Source organism: Spermophilus citellus, assembly GCF_964194105.1.
Source record: "Spermophilus citellus genome assembly, chromosome: 14".
NCBI classification, from domain to species: Eukaryota; Metazoa; Chordata; class Mammalia; order Rodentia; family Sciuridae; genus Spermophilus; species Spermophilus citellus.
Genome location: NC_138194.1, coordinates 88,923,912 through 88,941,283, shown reverse-complemented (window position 1 = coordinate 88,941,283; position 17,372 = coordinate 88,923,912). Strand labels below are relative to the sequence as shown.

Genomic DNA, 17,372 nt, shown 5'->3' with positions numbered 1-17,372 from the left:
CAAAGAATATTTCCTGCTTTTAAAATGACTGAGCTTTACCTCCCCAGGAAAAAAAAAATCTCAGACTGATGGCATCATTCAACTGAACAAATGTTTACTAAAAGTTAACTCTGTAGAGGTACTCATGGTTAAAAAAAAAAAAAAAGCATAACAAGTAATGTAACCACAAAATACACCATATTGGTGTGAGCACCTAGATGGATGAGAAATAAAATACAATGAAAACATATCCAAGGAGCAACTACCCCAGATTAAGATCAGAAAAACCTTCCAGGAGGAGTATCTGAGTGAGATTCAAAAAGAAACTATAATATAAAGGAGATATTTGGTGATAGAACTGGGTTTGCACTTTAGAAGCCCCACCCTCAGTGCAGAATGAAGAATGGATGAGAAGTCTGTGGTCAGGAGACCATATAGCTGATACAGACAGAGTTTGACCTATGAAACAGCGATAAGAATAGAGAAAGTCTAAGGAAGCAAACTTGTACAGATGGATTTTGCAACATCTACAAATGGCCAAACTTATACTAAGCTAAAACAGCTTACATGTTTTAAGTGATTTCATGGGGGGGAGGGACAAGGACAGACCACAGTGTAATTTCAGATTTGGGCCTAATTTTAACACTGTCCTGTGATTGTTTTTTAATAAACATAAGTAAGGTTTCAAAAACCTTCTGCCAATACTAATTAAAATCAATTATTCATGCTAGTCAAAATCTAATCATGTATCTTTAATAATGTTATACTTATTTTGATAAAAACAGAAACAGAGAAAAGATGGAAATAAAGAAAAGAAAAACAAGGACTATTGGTTCTTGTACTCATCCTCAGATATGCCACAGAACTCTAAAGAACAAAACTGTCCACTAAAGCCCTCAAACAAATTTAACAAGAGAAATGTATTCCTTCAGAATTAGAGCTTTGTTTTTCTACTTGTAGATAATGAATGCCACAAAGGTCAACCACTGTCCTTGTAAGTCCCTGAAAGTTCTCTTTCCACTTTCTTAGGTTTGGGTGTCTTAAAGTAAAAAGATTCATCATTGGTCAAATGATGAATCACCAGACCCTAGATTTAGGAAATTACTCATTTCCTAGATCCAAAGAGGAAGGGAGGCAAGTAAACTACAATAATTTATTCACTATCACCACCAGCATTCCAAGCCTTCCAAAAATACTTTTGCCCAGCATCCACAGAAAACAAAAATGTCACTGTCAACCAAGTATAATGGGAGGAACTGAAGATCAGAGAAACAGTAACCAGAAAAACAGTACCTTATAGGTAGGTAGCACATTATCACAACCTTCATAAGATTTAACACCAACTTCTGTGTTATGTATTTACTCATTTGTTTACTTAATCTTTGCTAAAACATAAGCTCCATTAAAGCAAGGTCTTTGTCTTGTTTGCTGGTGCAAACTACCTGTGTAAGAGCAGGGCATGACACCTAGTAGTTACTCAATAAGTACCTGTTAAACAACTGAGTAAAACTGCCACTCAAAAATTTGAGCACTGCCTCTCAAACATCGCATGTTGTTCTTATTGATACATCACCTCTAATCTATAAAGTGCAACAAAACAATGCATGCAATTTCCTTCAAAACCAGTTCCTGACTTTTTTTTTCAGCCTCATCTGCTACTACTGCCACTCTCTTACCAAACTCCACCTCCAAATATATTAATATACACACAACTCCAAATTGTGGTGACATTCAGTTGCTCCCTACTCTCAGGACTTGTTTTTTCACTGACAAGCCTTTGAAAATGATGTTCCGTCTATCTAGAAAAAATTCTATTCCTTCTTCTTTTACTGTTCTTGGTCCTCTCGAGGCCCAATTTGAATGCCTCCTCTACACATCCTCGCAATGCTCCATGGACTATATTGCTTACTCCCGATCTACACTACGATGGAGGCACGTTTGAGCTGCTATCCCCTGTATCGTATTCATTTCTGTCTGTCCCTTCTGCATCTTCCTCAAGTTGTGGAGGTCAAGGACCGTGTTTTAAATGTGGGTATCCCTGGCGCCTGGTGGCTCAGCGCAAAGGCACAAGGCGAGTTCTTTGAACACCATTTGTCCCATTTAGCGATGGCCCCCTCCTGAGCCAAGAGTCGGTTTTCCAGAGAATCTGGCAGGGGAAAGGGCAGGAGTCAGCCGAGAGAAGCCAGCGCGGGCTCCGGGGGAGGGACGAGCAGGTGACAGTGGGGCGGAGCCGAGCCGGTCGGGGACGGCCCCAGGTCCCCGCCGTACCTGTCTCACGTTGGCGGGCAACTTGCTCCAGGGGTAGTTGTGCCGGATGTGGAACTCCACGTCTATGTTCATGATGCCCGGGCCGGAGCCGCGACCGCGGCCGAACGACGCCTCCCGCCTGCCGGTCCCCGGCCTATCAGGGGAGCCCGCGGGAGGCTCCGCGCCTCACACTGCGGTGGGCCCGCGCTGCCCCATGGTCAGGCCTCCCGACAGCTCAGCGCGGCCCGGGCCACAGGGCACAGCAGCGGCGGCGGCGATTGGGAGCTGGAGCGCCTTGGCGGCTCCAAGTTTCTTCCTAGTTTCTGCCCGCCGGAAATGGCTCTGGGATTGCGTCACTTCCGCCAGTGACGCAAGGCTGGAGGGGCGGAGTTCCAGATTGGCCCGTTCCGCCCCCTAAACTCTGGTGGGCGGGGCAACGAGGTGATAACGGGAGATGCTCTGGAGGTCGCCTCCTGTCTGCAGGCTTGGTGTTGGCCTTTCAGTCCCTGGATGAATTATGATGGTCGCTTGGGCCTGCGTTGCCATTGTTGGATGACTCACTTTCCCCGAAATGGGGGTGGCCCAAAAATCAGATGATTACAGGCACTGGGGTCAGTTGTCTAAGAAAAAGCACCCTGGGAAAGGACCATAGCTGGCTTCAAATAGTGGAAGAGTAGTGAGCACCATGGGGACTCTCCACCACCTGCACCCCAAGAAGGGCCAGGTGAACAGAGTCCAAGCTCAGAAGCAGAGAATATTTAAATCAATACTTTCCCCTGACTGAGGGAGAAGCCATGATACATCAAAGCTGTATCTTGTGGAAGAATAATGTTGAGCTTCAAAATTTAAATTCTTTGAATTTAGAGATTCAGGGAGCAGACATTTTAAACTGGTACTGACAAGTCTGGCTACCCAAGAGAATCGATAAGACAACGACCATTGCCAACCTTTGGCATGCAGCTTCTGGGTGTCTTCTGCTCAAAAAAAATGCCTCCAATGCCTCTTTTTAAAGGCAGAAATCCAGCACATCTCTCTTTATCTCCAGTAAGACAGTCTTTGGGAATAGTGTCTTCTAGAATTTGTTACAATGCCCAAGCGATCTCATGACTTTGGTTACTTGCAGCAACTAGAGACAAGTTCTGTATTTTTGCAACTATTTTCAGTTTTAAACAATGGTTTTAAATGTTTTATTATACACTAACATATATAAACTCAGAACTTGTTACATAAAATGCCTAACTCAAACCTAAACAGTTGGAGAATCAGATACATAGACTCCATAATATCTGATTAATAAAAAAAAAAAACATGGTACACACTACTTTTGCATAGGTATATTGGTCTCATTTTAGCCAACGATACATAGAAACTTTGACTCCTATGTTTACAGACCTGCATCAGCATAGCTAAAGTTAACTGAATGCCAACCATGAGACATAAGTTCAACAAATATTGTTTGCCTTGCTTCTAAGTGTTAAGCCCTTAACTTGCAGGAGATTTCCATTCCTCACAACGGTGTGAAAATTACTATCCTGATTGCTATCCCAATTTAATACAAGAGTAAAGTGAGGCTTGGCAGGGCTATATAGCTTGCTCACAAAACCACTCAGGCAGGAGTGACAGAGCTGTCTTACTCTAAAGCCATCCTTTGATTTCCCAAGTCCACCTCTCATTATACTGCCTTCTAGTCCAGTTTAGATAATGTTCATGTAAAGCCAACAACACAAATCTGCCAGAAAATAACTTTTATACAATTCTAAGTGTGGAAGAGCCCATATCCTTCCAAAGTCTTGGATCTAATTTAAGTAACAATGAATATTAAGACAAATTAGTTTTTAAATCTCTGAAAACCATTATCTTAGCAATTAAGCAAGAGTGTGCCTGTTAAACTTATCTTAAACTTATCTTTTTTGCTTAACAAATATTAAATATAATGTGGACATATTACAACAGAAAAGTAATCAGGTGATAGTAGAGTTAAACTTATGCCTGCTAAATCGAGAAGGCACAGACCTTTGAAAATTTGGCCTTGGGGAATAGAAAAGATTCTAACTAAGTAGCTGAAAAAATCAGAAATTTGAAAGAGGAAATGGTAATGGGTCAAAGTTATGTGAACAGGAATAACACAAATAACAATTCCTTCAGAGCAGTAACTGGTATCAGAGTTTGGTTTACGAAAACGCAGAGTGCTGCATTTTTATTAAAGTACTGAGCTACCTCCTTTTCCCACAAAGTGGCCAGTCTTTGAGAATTTGGAAATACAGAAGTTTATATAGTTCATAAATTATCCCACAAGGCTAAATGTCCTTTTCAGTTGGAAGTTCAGAACCAGGACTGCTCCCCAAACATCAGAAAACCAAAAACAACTGTTCACTGGGCTTCATATACTCAGTCATTACATCATTAAACCTTTTTGGTAAATAATAATGTTCATCCTTTTAGGTCCCTGATTCAGGTGTCTGCTATTTCTGCTTCACTATATCTTTGTCTTTCAAACTCTAGAGAGGTCAGAAACTTCAGAGTGTTAGAAACCCCATCCCAGGAGCTGTGTAGGCCAGCAATGTGTTCAAATACACAAGTGCAATGAGATGTCTTCTTATCTGGCTTTATCAGATTGGCTTAAGAGAAATTACCCAACTGGCTTGAGTAATATACCCTTTAGTAAGAGCAGAAGCAACTTGAAACTAGTAGGGTCTGAAGACCTTACTCACAGACCCCAGAATGTCATGTGCTATGGTAGAAAGAATAATGGCTCCACATCTAATCCCTACAACCTGTGAATGTTACCTTCATGGCAAAAGAGGCTTTGCAACTAAAATTAAATTGAGGATCTTAAAATGGGAAGATTATCTGGGATTATGGGCTCAACCTAACCACAGGGTCCTCATAAGAGGAGGCAGGAGGGTCAGAGTCAGAGAACAGGATAGGATGGTAGAAGCAGAGGTTAGAGTGATGGGAGACTACAAGCCAAGGAGTTTCTCTTCTAGAAGCAGAAAAAGGAAATGGATTCTTGGCACAACCCAGTTTGTACTTCTGATCTCCTGAACTAGAAGGTAATAAATTTGTATTGACTTAAGTCACTACGTTTGTGGTAATTTGTTATGGAAGCGGTAGGAAATTATATACTCCCCCAACTATAAAATACTCCAGTACTCAAACAACTGATCCATCAAATTTTATACTTAAATTCATTTTGTAATTTAAATGTAAATACACTGAGAAGGAATAATCCCTTTTTAGCCTTTGTATCTTGGGGTCTAGGTGAGTTATCACACCTTTTTTCAACAGTTAAGTATGAAAGATAAAGAACTAAGGGATTAAATGAGATCAGAAAATGGTTTCTAGAACAAAAGAGGAGAAAGTCACTATAAACATTTTCTACTTCACAATTTTGCTGGGCCTGACTTGGTCATGGGTTTCCATACCAGAAGTGCTCTGCTCTGTTCCCATGAACCAGGTCATCTCCATGGTTGCTTGACATCTTGGCCTAGCTTGGTCCCACCTCAGAGTTCTTGCCCTTGCTACTCCTTCACCTTGATGCCTTTCCCCAGACCCTTGCTTGACAGGCTCCTTATCACTGAGCCTTCTCTTCTCCCACTACCTCATTCAGATAGCCACTCACCCTCTGCAACACTACTTTGGTTTATGCCCGTCATTGCAAGGAATACTATCTGACATCCTCTTTGGTTTCTTGTTTGTCATTGGTCTTTCCCTGGAGGGAAGGATTTGTCTGTCTCATTCATCGGTCTATTTCCACTACCTTGAATCATGTATCACACATCGTAAGTGCTCAGTATTTGAATGTAATAAATGAACGAGTCATGTGTTATGTGAGCTCACAAATGTCACCTTGTTAGTTAAACCTTCCCTGTCCACCTCATTCAAAGTTGTAGTACATCTACAACCTTCTGCCTCCCCCTTCCCTGCATTGTTTTTCTCCATAAAATGGAGATGGCACATATTGCCATCTAAAATATTTAATAAGTGATCTAGTCATTTTAATTAACCCCCCATTAGATTAAAGGCTCCAATAAAGCAGGTGTTTTTGTTTGTTTTGTTCTCAAGTTTAGGTCAGCACATAATAGACGTTCAGTGAACAGAATGGATGAACAAACGAGATATAAAGAGCAAAATTCTCATTAAAATCCAGATATGGGGATTCTCTGTAAACTCTGGAAAGTCCTGCCCTCTTGGCCCTCCTTTCCCACACTAGTCAGTGGAGCTGGGGAGAGCCTGCCTCACCGAGTCAGGACACAGACCTTCCCACAGGCCAGAGTCCCCACTCCTCCCTGCTGCCTCCCTGCTTCGGAGGTGCATTGTGAACATTGTCACACGTTTATTTTGAAGTGGATAAACATGTCTATACCCTTGTCTATGCTGAATATGAAGGAAATGTGAGCTAGACAGAAAAGCCCCGTCCATCCTGCCCTGCCTCTCACACTTCATAAATTCACACTTGCAAATCCTTCCACTTGCCTCCCGTTGAATCCCTTCAGATCTTTGCAAGCAGAACATCCATTTCTGCAGTGTTCATCCCTGCTTCTCTACCTGGAAAGCTTTGCATCCTGACACTGTGGGAGGGGTTCTGAAGAATCCCAAGGTGAGGATAGAGTGAGGGAAAAGGCAAGATAACGTGGGATTATTTTCCTTTTAAGAAGTTTCTGGGATTTTTTTTCTTCAAAGGAGGAAAGCAACTGAAGGAAAAGATTAATATCATATGACCTGCATAGAGAGAATGGTGTATGTCTGCCATCTGGAGTCAGCTTACATTTGGAACATTAGTGAGTCTGATGTGTCATGAACACTCCACTATCAAGCCACCTCCCCTCCAAACTCTGGCAACTGTAGTAGTCAAGGTGACCACCAGGGGCTGATCTCACACAACATTTCTATATTTAAAACCTTTAAGTTATTCCGTTTCTAACTGTTGACTTTCATCCAAACCATTTTCTCAGGCCTTACAGTCCTTGAAATTCTTTCTCTCATTTATCTCAGCAGCTAGTGGACCAAACACTGTTGCTTCTTCTTTGAAATTGTTTCACTTAGGCGTTCTGGGCAGTGGTCCAGCTGCGGTTTGTACAATCTCAAGGTCATCATTTGTGCCTCTTGATAGGTCCAGGCCACTGCTTAAGTTGTGTAGCTACAAAGTTTTCTTTATCCTTAATTGAAAATATTTTCACAGTATCCATGAGGAGGAGTAAAATCACATTGTGACTGAATGAGGATGGTCCATGTTGGAATTCAGTTTTATTTTTCAAGAGGTTGGACCAGTAGAAAAAACAGAGGCAAAAGAATGAACGGAAAAAAAGTCCATGAAAGTGAAGAGTCCCCTGGAGAGTTCCTCTCATTTTTTCTTTTCATTTCTTCATGAAATTAATTTAAATACATAGGTAATCTTCAAGGGATAAAACAGAATAAAAATTTCCAGTGCCACTGTTTGTTTTAAAAAAAAAAAAAAGAAACAGCATTAAATCACCATGTCCAAGTCTCATAGCAGATCAGCTCTATCAAAGTTCCTGGTGTTGGAACCCAGGTCTGCATATTTATGAAATATCTCCAGGTAATTCTAACGTGCAGTGAAGGTTGACTTATCAGGCATCTTGGAGCCTCAGGGACTCAATAAACATGTGTTGAGATGCATTTGAAAAATTAGGAGTTTGAACAAAGATAATTTCTAGTGTCTAATTCTATCTCTATAAGTGAATAATTTCTGACAAAATATAATGATTCTCTTGCAGATGCTGAATAACTTCCCCAACTTAGGCCCTTTAGTACAAGAAATAAACGGCAGCTCTGAAAAATGCATATAGACCAAGGAAATTAATTTCTCCATCTCTTGTTTACAATCAAGACAGTCATGATACAAAGAATTACACACTATTGGGCCAATGTGGAAATTATCTAAGCTTATGTAATTCTTATGGCATTGGTCCACCTCAGATACTTTTAGCTTATTTAGATATATTGTTACAGTGGCTTGGAACTTGGCTGAAATGAAATTGTTTTTTGTTTCCTTCTACATTATGTCATTCAAACATAACACCTTTAGCAACACGTAATTTCTCAAGTGTCTAACAAGAAATACAAGTTTGTCTACTAGTATTAACTATGATCATGGATTAGGTTCAAGTATAGTAGGATGGTTTTGTGACCTCTATAAACAAGATATAAGTGAGAGATAGGTTACTTTCTTGGCTATAACCATAACCAATTCCAGGAAAATGTCAATTGGCTACTTGGGCGACTCACGTCCATGGAAGCATGTGTTCCTTCCTGTACAGAAACGTGGAATTCTGTTCCTTTTAGATTTAATTAATGACCTCATCTTTTAAGAAATTATATAGTAATTTTTTCTTCATTTTCCTTTCCTTCATGTACATACCGTATATGCATACTTTCATCCATATATAGCTAATTGAATCATGTGCCTAGAAAAGGTAGGGCCCAGGAAGCAAAAGCCAGGTGAAAAAATCAAGAAACCAAAGACATCTATTTACCTTTGAAAAAAATAAGAAGTATTACAAAGAAAGGCAAGAAGAAAGTCAAGATTGAATAGAAAATTGGATTTTCAAGTCCTAGCAAGACAATTGGATTTTCAAGTCCTAGCAAGCAAGTTTTGAAAGCCAGGCTATGTGAAGAAAGAGTTTTTGGAGTCCTTGTAGCTCCCATTCGCAGATCTTGATGTGAAACAGGGGAGGATGAAACCTTCAGGAGGGAACATTTCCCAGGAGAAGCCACTGCCCCCAGATGACTGCCTCTAAACAGAAAACGGCCAAATGCAGAGTCTTTTACTTGGGAGGCTTAAGAAGGCGCACGTGCACCTGCACGCACACAAGGCTTAGGCCTACCTAAGGAAATCAAGCAGCTGGATTTTTGTGTGTGTGTGAATATTCACATATGAGTATATTCAAGCCCCCAAACAGCCACCAGCTTTAATCTGAACTAAGACCTATTTTCGACACACAGGAGATAGGGAGTGAAACTGAACCGCAGTAACAGTCCCTCACTATCTGCCTGCTGAGACAGCATCAGTGTCCACACTAGGATCCTCAGGAGCTAACAGCAGGGCTTGTCAGGAGCCGGGATGAGGCAGGTTGTCAGGGCACGTTTTCCAGACCACTCAGGATGAAAACCCAAAGAGCCCATATCTGATGTGAAACTGCGAAGCTTTTGAAGGCTAAAAAATTCTGTGGAATTCAAGCACCTGGAAATCAAGCAGCTGGATTTTCTTTGTGTGTGAAAGGCACATAATCCTGACCCAGCCTACCTACAGCGTAGGGATCAAGATTGCTTCCTGGACTCCACCAGGAAGATGGAGTGATCACGATTAATTCCTAAGTGTGCTAATGAAAATTGCAGAGGAAAATATCTCACTTTGTAAATAGTGGAAGAGAAGGGAAACATTCCATACTAAGATCCCACCACCAAAGTTGATCCTCAGGGCCCAGCAGCAAAAAGAGTGTTAGTAAACGACTGAATTCTTGAGTCTAGAAATCTGAAATCAATCTGGGAAGATCTGATTTAAGGAAAACATAGACTAAGGGTTGCTATGTGCAAGGCACCGTGCTAAGTATTTGGGAACACACTGTTGAATAAGCATGATCCTACTTTTCAGTGATTTACAGACTGGTAGGGTTGAGATAGTTCAATGGAATGTAAAGTAGAATGCAGAGATGGGTATAAGATGCTATAGAGGAAATAGATCATCTCAGTGAAGATTCTGGAAACAATGAGAAGAAAAGAATTTTCTACTAAGTTTGAATATTGTGATATATCCTAAGTAAGTGAAGGATATTTTGGCTGCTACAGAATTATTAGGGAGATGTCACAGCAGACAAGGGTGCACTAAATTAGAATGATACTCCTGCTAGACTCTGAGGTCAGTGATTTAAGGACCAGAAGCCCCTCCTGAAAGAGAACTTGTCCAATTTATGTTCTTCAGTGTTTTATGGTGTATTAATATATCATAGTCATAGTTATTAATTTTTGTCTGTGAAGTCCTCAAAATATATTTAAATGTAGAGAAAGAACCTAGTTTATAATCTGTTCTAGTTTTACATAGAACAAAGAAAAATTCCCATTATGATCAAACACCAAGTCAAGAAAGAAATGTGGACTGGCTTAAATACTTACAGAAATTCAAAATGATTATAATTTCCTGCTGAGCTAAAATGCCAAATATTCTTGTTCCTAGTGTGGCCACTGAATTCTAGAAAATAAGGGGCTGGTTGTTCAGTTTATAAGTAAGCCACAAAGTTAAAGATTTACCACATATTGAATTCAAATCCTGTAGCTGGTACCAGATGGTACTGTGTATTTATTGCTGATATGAGAAGCAAGGCACACCCGCTATTAACAATCAATGACTCCATATTTCGAGAAAATACCCACAGAAACAAGCCAGAGCTGATGAGTCACATCATTTCATCACATTGGCAATTATTAATGGGCCTCTCACTGAGCTACTTTGTAACTCTCTATACCAGTTGCTCTACACATGGGCAGTGGTGTGTGACCAGGGGACGTTTGGCAATGTCTGGAGACACTTTCAGTTGTTACCACCAGAGAAGATGCTACTGGCATCTAGTAGGTGGAGGCCAGAGATGCCATCCTACAATACACGGGACAGCTCCAAATGCCAACAGTGTGGAGGAAGAACCCTGCTCTGAACTACACAGCATGACTACTTGGCATGACAATAAGTATCCTAAAGCATTCACCCCCATATCTGATGCTTAATCCCAAATCAGTCATGAAGGTAGCAGGTGCCATAACTGCAGAGTCATCCACTTCCCGGCTCATCCTGTAGCTCTCAGAACAGGGTAGTGGCCTGACTTCAAGTCTTCATTTGGCTATTTACCCTAACCCCTGGGCATTTAACCACTTTGTGCCTCAGGGTCCTAATCTGTAAATTGATAATAGTTCCTATCTCTTTCCTGAGGGCTATGCCATGTTTAAGTAAACAGACTCGTCCAAAGTGCTTACCAAAGAGTCTGGCCTCCAGCAACAAAAAGGATAAGTTTATTTTTATCAATAATATTACTTAGCACAAAAATAAACTCAGAGATTTACATTATCAAGACCAATTTCCAAAATCTCACTGCCACTTACTTAAGATCCTTCTTTAAATTGTTGCACTCTGTTTATTAGGATTGGTGTAAAGGCCATGGTGAAGAGCAGAACAAAGAAGAGCTGCAGGATGTGAAGATGAAATCAGTGAGACATAAAAGCTAACAAGAGAAACCGTCTCTGACCACCCCACTCCTCCCTGTCCCACCCCTTGGAAGTTCCCCATTGTCACTGAGAACCACCAAATCTGACTTTTATATTTGGTCTCAGAATTTAGGTTTCTGCCCTGGTCCCTGCCCACCCCCTCAATGTTTGTTGTTGTTGTTGTTATTTGTTTGTTTTTTTGGTTTTTTTTTAACCATTTCCAAAAGTTCTTAAAGGCAAGAGTGAATTTCTGTGGATTTACTGGTCCCAGCTTTTAGGTTCTTTAAGACACTAACAGGACTGCATAGAGGCTTTTTCAGCATTACTGTACCATCTCTGTGCCAGAAGATCACCATTAGAAATGGAAATTATATTTGAAAGCCATTAGACTTCTAGGTGATGCACCTGAGAGATTGATCACACTTGAGAGGCATATATGGTATCATTTTTTTTCCTTTTTCTAATTGTTTGAATTTTATACCAATGTTTAAACTTAATTGGATGTTAGCTTGAGGTGGTTAAAGGTCATTTGCGGGGAGGTTTTTTGCTATGGTTTTGCTGTAAAAAGTGTTCCAAATTGTGCTGAAATGTTGCTGAAAAGCGTGGTGCTGGTAACAGTTCAACAATCCATGGCCGCTCATTCTTGCCTACTTTTACCCTCCCTCTGAAGCATTGAAGGTGGTATGAGAAGCCTGCATGAGTGTTCAATTCTTCTCTTTTCCCCTGCCTCCCCTACTCTCCTTTGCTTGCTCAACCTCTTTTGTTCAGTATGTGTAACTTGAAGCTATTTTGTACTACTGGATATCTGACTGGAGCCACAGATACAGAATCTGTATTGTTCTTACTGAAACACAGCATGGAATCAACATTAAACTTAAATAAAACAAACCCAAATTTAAAAAGAAAAGAAAAGAAACCTGTAAATGCAAATGTCCTCTTTCCCACTTTCCTTTCTGTCTAGGCTTCACTCATCAGATGGGCTGGCACCCGAAGAGAAACCGTCTCTGACCACCCTACTCCTCCCAGTCCCACCCCTTGGAAGTTCCCCATTGTCACTGAGAACCACCAAATCTGACTTTTACATTTGGTCTCAGAATTTAGGTTTCTGCTCTGGTCCCTGCCCAAGAGAGTTCTGATTTTTATATAAAATTGATGGAAAACCAAGAAAAAAACCGAATCAGGAGCTGGTGACCAAAAGAAGCAGACAGTGTGAATCTTGAGGTCACAACAGTGAGCTCCTGGGGCTGCAGAGATGTCCAAGGGGAGTAATGGTTTTTCACTGATTCGATTTTGCTGCATGATTTTTTTGGTGATCTTGTTTTCCAACCTAGTTCAACAACCTTTTCAGAACGTCTGTGAATTATCCAATATTGTTTGACAGTACCTTTAAAACAAATCCTTAGGCTCACTGGTGTCGGTTCTCAGTTCTCATTGTGTGCAAATAAAGCCCTGAGTGATACCTTTTCAGTTTCAGATGAGGAAACCGAGACCTGCAGAAGTTGTGTTCTGCACTGCACAGCTGTGGCAAAGTCAAGTTTAGGAGCCAGGCTAGGGCTTCCCAACCATAGCATGGTGTATTTCTAGATTCTAGACAAACTTTACTGATGTTGGTTTGGGGGGGGGGGGAATAAGGTGGCTCTTCAAAAATATTTGTAGATTGCTTTATTGGCCAAGTAAACTAAATGTGGTAACATGTGTAGACAGTTTTCTTACAGCTCAGGATAACCTCAGGATAATTCCCAGAATGACAAACCGAAATGCCAGAGGGACAAGGTAAAGCCAAAGGGTGATAGGTGCGAGATGACGGAGTGGCGGGGTCTGCACACACTTGAGCCCCTCTGCTTTGTGCAGTGGGCAGCTGCTGCTCAGCCCCACTCGTCTGTTTCCAGATGGAAATAAAATCCAAATCTGACTGCACAAGGGAAACTAGAGTTCTGATTCATATAAAACTGATGGAAAAACAAAAAAAATAAACAAAAAATCCACTGAGCGGGCCAATACTTACGGGCACATGCCTGTGAGCCAGTCAGTCCTCAGGCCACATATGAACCAATTCCAGGATACTGTTAAACCCCCTCTTTACTCACCTCCTTCTCACTGGAAGGTTCATTTGAGAGAAGATGAAGCAGCCTTCTGTCCACCCCAGTGGTAGTGTTAGGAAGACCTCAAAACTCCCATCTCCTCCGGCTTTCCAAATGGAAGTTTGCTCTCTGAATGCAGCACGACTTGGCAGCCCTGTTTTTTGGCTTTCATCTGTCATCAGCCCCCCTTTGCCTGGCTAGCATACTTTTCCTTCTAGAAGGGTCACCTCCTTCTGGAAGCCATTCCTGATTTCATCTCCCTTCCCCAGCCCTCAACACACTCCCCCTTAGGTTGGGTACCACCTCAGCACCGAGGAATAATATTCCAAGTATTTAAAGAGCAGCTGGCAGCCTCAATCCTCTGGGAGACAGATGGGTACCCCTAGATGTTAGCACATTGTCAAGGGGAACAAAGCCTGGGCAGACGGTGGGGGGAAGCAACATGAGGCAGGAAAGGCAAGAGGCAAATACAAGATGGTGTGTTACCAGGGAGGCCACGACCTCTCTGCTAAAGTAGCTGCTCAGTGCTGTGCAGCCCCTCTCAAGAGGGTGTGTGAAACCACTGACCCCCAAGATGGTCCCTGGGAGGAAGGAAGAGTGGGGCTCCTCCTGTTGGCTCTATCTGTTGGCTCCTTCCTGTCTTCAGCCTTCCATTGGTCAAAATTTGAGCCATGGAATAGCAACTGCCTTTTACCAGAATGAGTATCGAGGTGCCCACAGGCCTAGCAGCAGGGCTGCCACATGGTATGAGATGATGCTTTCAATGATAATTATTCAAGCAGTGATGCCAGCAACATCTGCATCACTTCCATCTTTAGCATTTATATAATTTTTAAACCCCAGCACTTAGTTGGGGGTGAATTTGCTTTGTCGTTCAACAAATGCTTAATGGAATGAAACGCAAAGTTGGGTTATAATAACTTTGAAATATCAAGCCTATCTTTCAAATCAATGCCACACCTTTAACGAACCTTTGCAACCCAAAGTCCATTGCTTCTGGCCTTGGTCTCTGTTCCAATTTCCCTATGGCTTCTCAAGTACCTGGATCCTCTTTCGGTATCAGAAGAAAACCTTACCCTAGGTGGTTGCTCTAAACAAAATTTCACCAAATTAAAAATCTAGCTGTGTATGTAATATCTATAATTGTCATCTAGGGTTTTGATATTGTTGATATTGACAAATGTTCACATGCCTACACAATGCCATTGAATTTTCTACAAGAAGGGTTTTGTGTATGTTTTCAACCAAGCAAGAATGTTCCTGCCAGATGTGATGGTGCATGCCTATCATCCCAGTGTCTCTGGAGGTGAGGCAAAAAGATCCCAAGTTCAAAACCAGCCTCAGCAACTCAGCAAGACTCAAAGCAACATACTGAGACTCTGTCTCAAAATAAAAAATGAAAAAGAGCTGGGGATGTGGCTCAGTGATTAAGCACCCCTGCCTAAGTTCAATCTTTGGTACCAAAAAGGGGGGTGTTAAAAATTAATTCTGGGAACCAAAAGAAGTCACTGTATCTAGATTAATTAAATGCCCAGTAATGATGGATTCCATTTGTTACTTGAAGAAATCTGTCTCTAAAAGTAGACTGGACTATTAGGAAAGGTTGGGAAGACTTAGGTCTCTGTTAACAAATGATGTGTAACCCTGGCAGCTACATTTTCCATGGGAACATTAGTCAGCAGGTAATGTATTAGTTCCTATTCTAGTAATCATTAATCCACTATCACTCTACATGATTAATATTACAAATTTCTACATCCTTCATTTAAAAATCACTTGGGAGTACTCATGAGAGCTAGCAGGCTGTAAAAATACTTTTATGGAGCTGTATTGCTTGGGCTTTACCTTTTCCCAGGTGTAGATAATGAAAACCTGGTCAGGCTCCTGCGTAGAGCCCATAATTGGTGTGGTCCTGGGGACAGCAACTGGCCTCACTACAAATAGCCTTCAACATGGGCTTTCTTTAGAAATTCAGAGCTCAGACTCAGCCAGTAACACAAAGCCAGAATATGGTAAATTTCAAAAGACAAGGAACTCTTATCATAGATAACTTAGTCACAGAATCCCCTAGTAAAGTAAGATTTTAATTTCTAACATAGAACAGGCTTTAAGCTGCCATAAAAACGATGGAAGTCTGACATCTTGCAATTGGAACTGCTTTCTTAAAATTATGAAATGAAAAGTTGGCAGTAAAAATATTCCTTTGCCCATCCCAGCAGGCAATGCTCACGTTAGGCAAATTTTGGAACCAAAAACAAAGAGATTTTTATTGACATGGGTGCATTTTAATAAGGGCTAGATTGATGCTCCGAATTGGGGTCGTGAAATCAAATATTCTTGAGATAGATGAGGATTTGCAAGCCATCTGATCTACCTCCTCACTTTAGGATTATGAACATGGAAGCCGCAAAGAAGGAGGAGCTGACTCACAGCAGCGCAGCTAGTTACAGAAAAGCAGCACCATGTGACAAGGCAGCCAGCCAGGCCCAAGGTCCCCAGTGACCTCATGAGCAGCTACCTGCTCTTGCTCATCCCATCAGACCGATGCTGATTCTCTCCAAACCTCTTTGCACAAATCAAAATAAATTGATTTTCTATTACATCAAATAAGTTAATTATCTGAGAAAAGATGTTTCTGTTCACATGAAACATATGCTCCTGAAAACCTGTGAGGTTGGTTTTTAAAAATTAAATGTATTTTGGACGCTTTACTCTCTTTATATGACTCCTGGGAATATCCAACGTAGCTCCCTCTTTCCCTCTTGAAGGGCTCTGATCTCGCCCTCCAGACACTGCCTTCTCTACCCCCACCTCCTCTCTCCATCAGCTTCTCCGGCTCACCTGAGTCTTACTGCAGGGCTCTCTTCCCTGCTTCCTCCCCTACCTTCTCTCTTCTTGCCTCCCCTCCCTTCTGCTTCCCTCCTCTCCTCTCTGCTTGCTCCACACTTTCCAGCAGTAATATTAACCTGACTTCTGACTCATGGAAATGCCAATGACTCCCAAATGTACTTGCAACAGGCATCGTCCCTACCCAGCTGTCACTTGGACATCTCCCCCGATGTCTAAAAATTCCCAAACTTAACATGATCAAAGCCCACATCTTCATGCCCCTGCTCCACAATCTCTTCCCCTGCAACAAGCCTTCCTCCCCTCCATAAATGGCACCACCTTCCACTCGGGTGGCTGAGCCCAAATCTGGGGGAGACACCTTGATTTCCCTTGGCTTCTCTTGACGGTTGCCCCTTGGCCGCCATCCAAGTCAAGGTGTCTCACGTAGATTAACTTTGCAGTCTCGAGTCTCCTCAACTTTCCTCTCCCCTAAGCTTCACCCTCCAGACCACCTCCCATCATCTCAAGGGCACTCACCACTCCCAGTGCTGACCCCTCGATGTCCTTCCCACTCCCCTCTCAAATTCCTGCCACTCAACAGAGAAACACCCACACACACCCCCACGCCAGCAAGAGTCAGAACTACTGTGAATTCTGCCTCATTCCTTATGGCAACGACCTCTCCCTCCCCAACGTCTGTGACACACCTTGTCTACAGTAGCCATTTAGTCCTTCAATCATATCCTGGCTTCCAATTGCAAATTTCAATATGCTCTACTCTGCAAACGAGTCTGGAGGTCCTGGGGGACAAGCACTCCATTTTCACCTCCTTTTCTTCTGACCCAGAGTGCCTAACACAGTGCTTTAGTGTCCCACTTCTACTCATCAATGCTTTTGTATTAGCGATGAAGTTCTGCAGTGCAGGCCGGAAGTGGCCGCTCATCCCCACAGAGGCACTGGCGGCACAGCACAGATCACCAGCCAGAGATGAAGCAAAGCTCAGGGTAGAGCAAACCAGAAGTG

General features: G+C 42.0%; 1 protein-coding gene across 3 annotated transcripts in view; it reads right to left on the bottom strand.

The window, feature by feature from the left end:
* The window catches only part of FAM91A1 (family with sequence similarity 91 member A1), an 86,174-nt gene that overhangs the window by 37,157 nt on the left and 31,645 nt on the right, over positions 1-17,372 (bottom strand). The window contains exon 1 of one of the 3 annotated variants that reach the window (XM_081266481.1): positions 2,248-3,213. The exons of the other annotated variants lie outside the window; for them this stretch is intronic. Coding sequence (XP_081122607.1) covers positions 2,248-2,319 — 72 coding nt within the window. The 5' untranslated portion in view covers positions 2,320-3,213. Of the gene's footprint in view, positions 1-2,247; positions 3,214-17,372 lie in introns of those variants that run through there. 3 annotated transcript variants of the gene reach the window in all.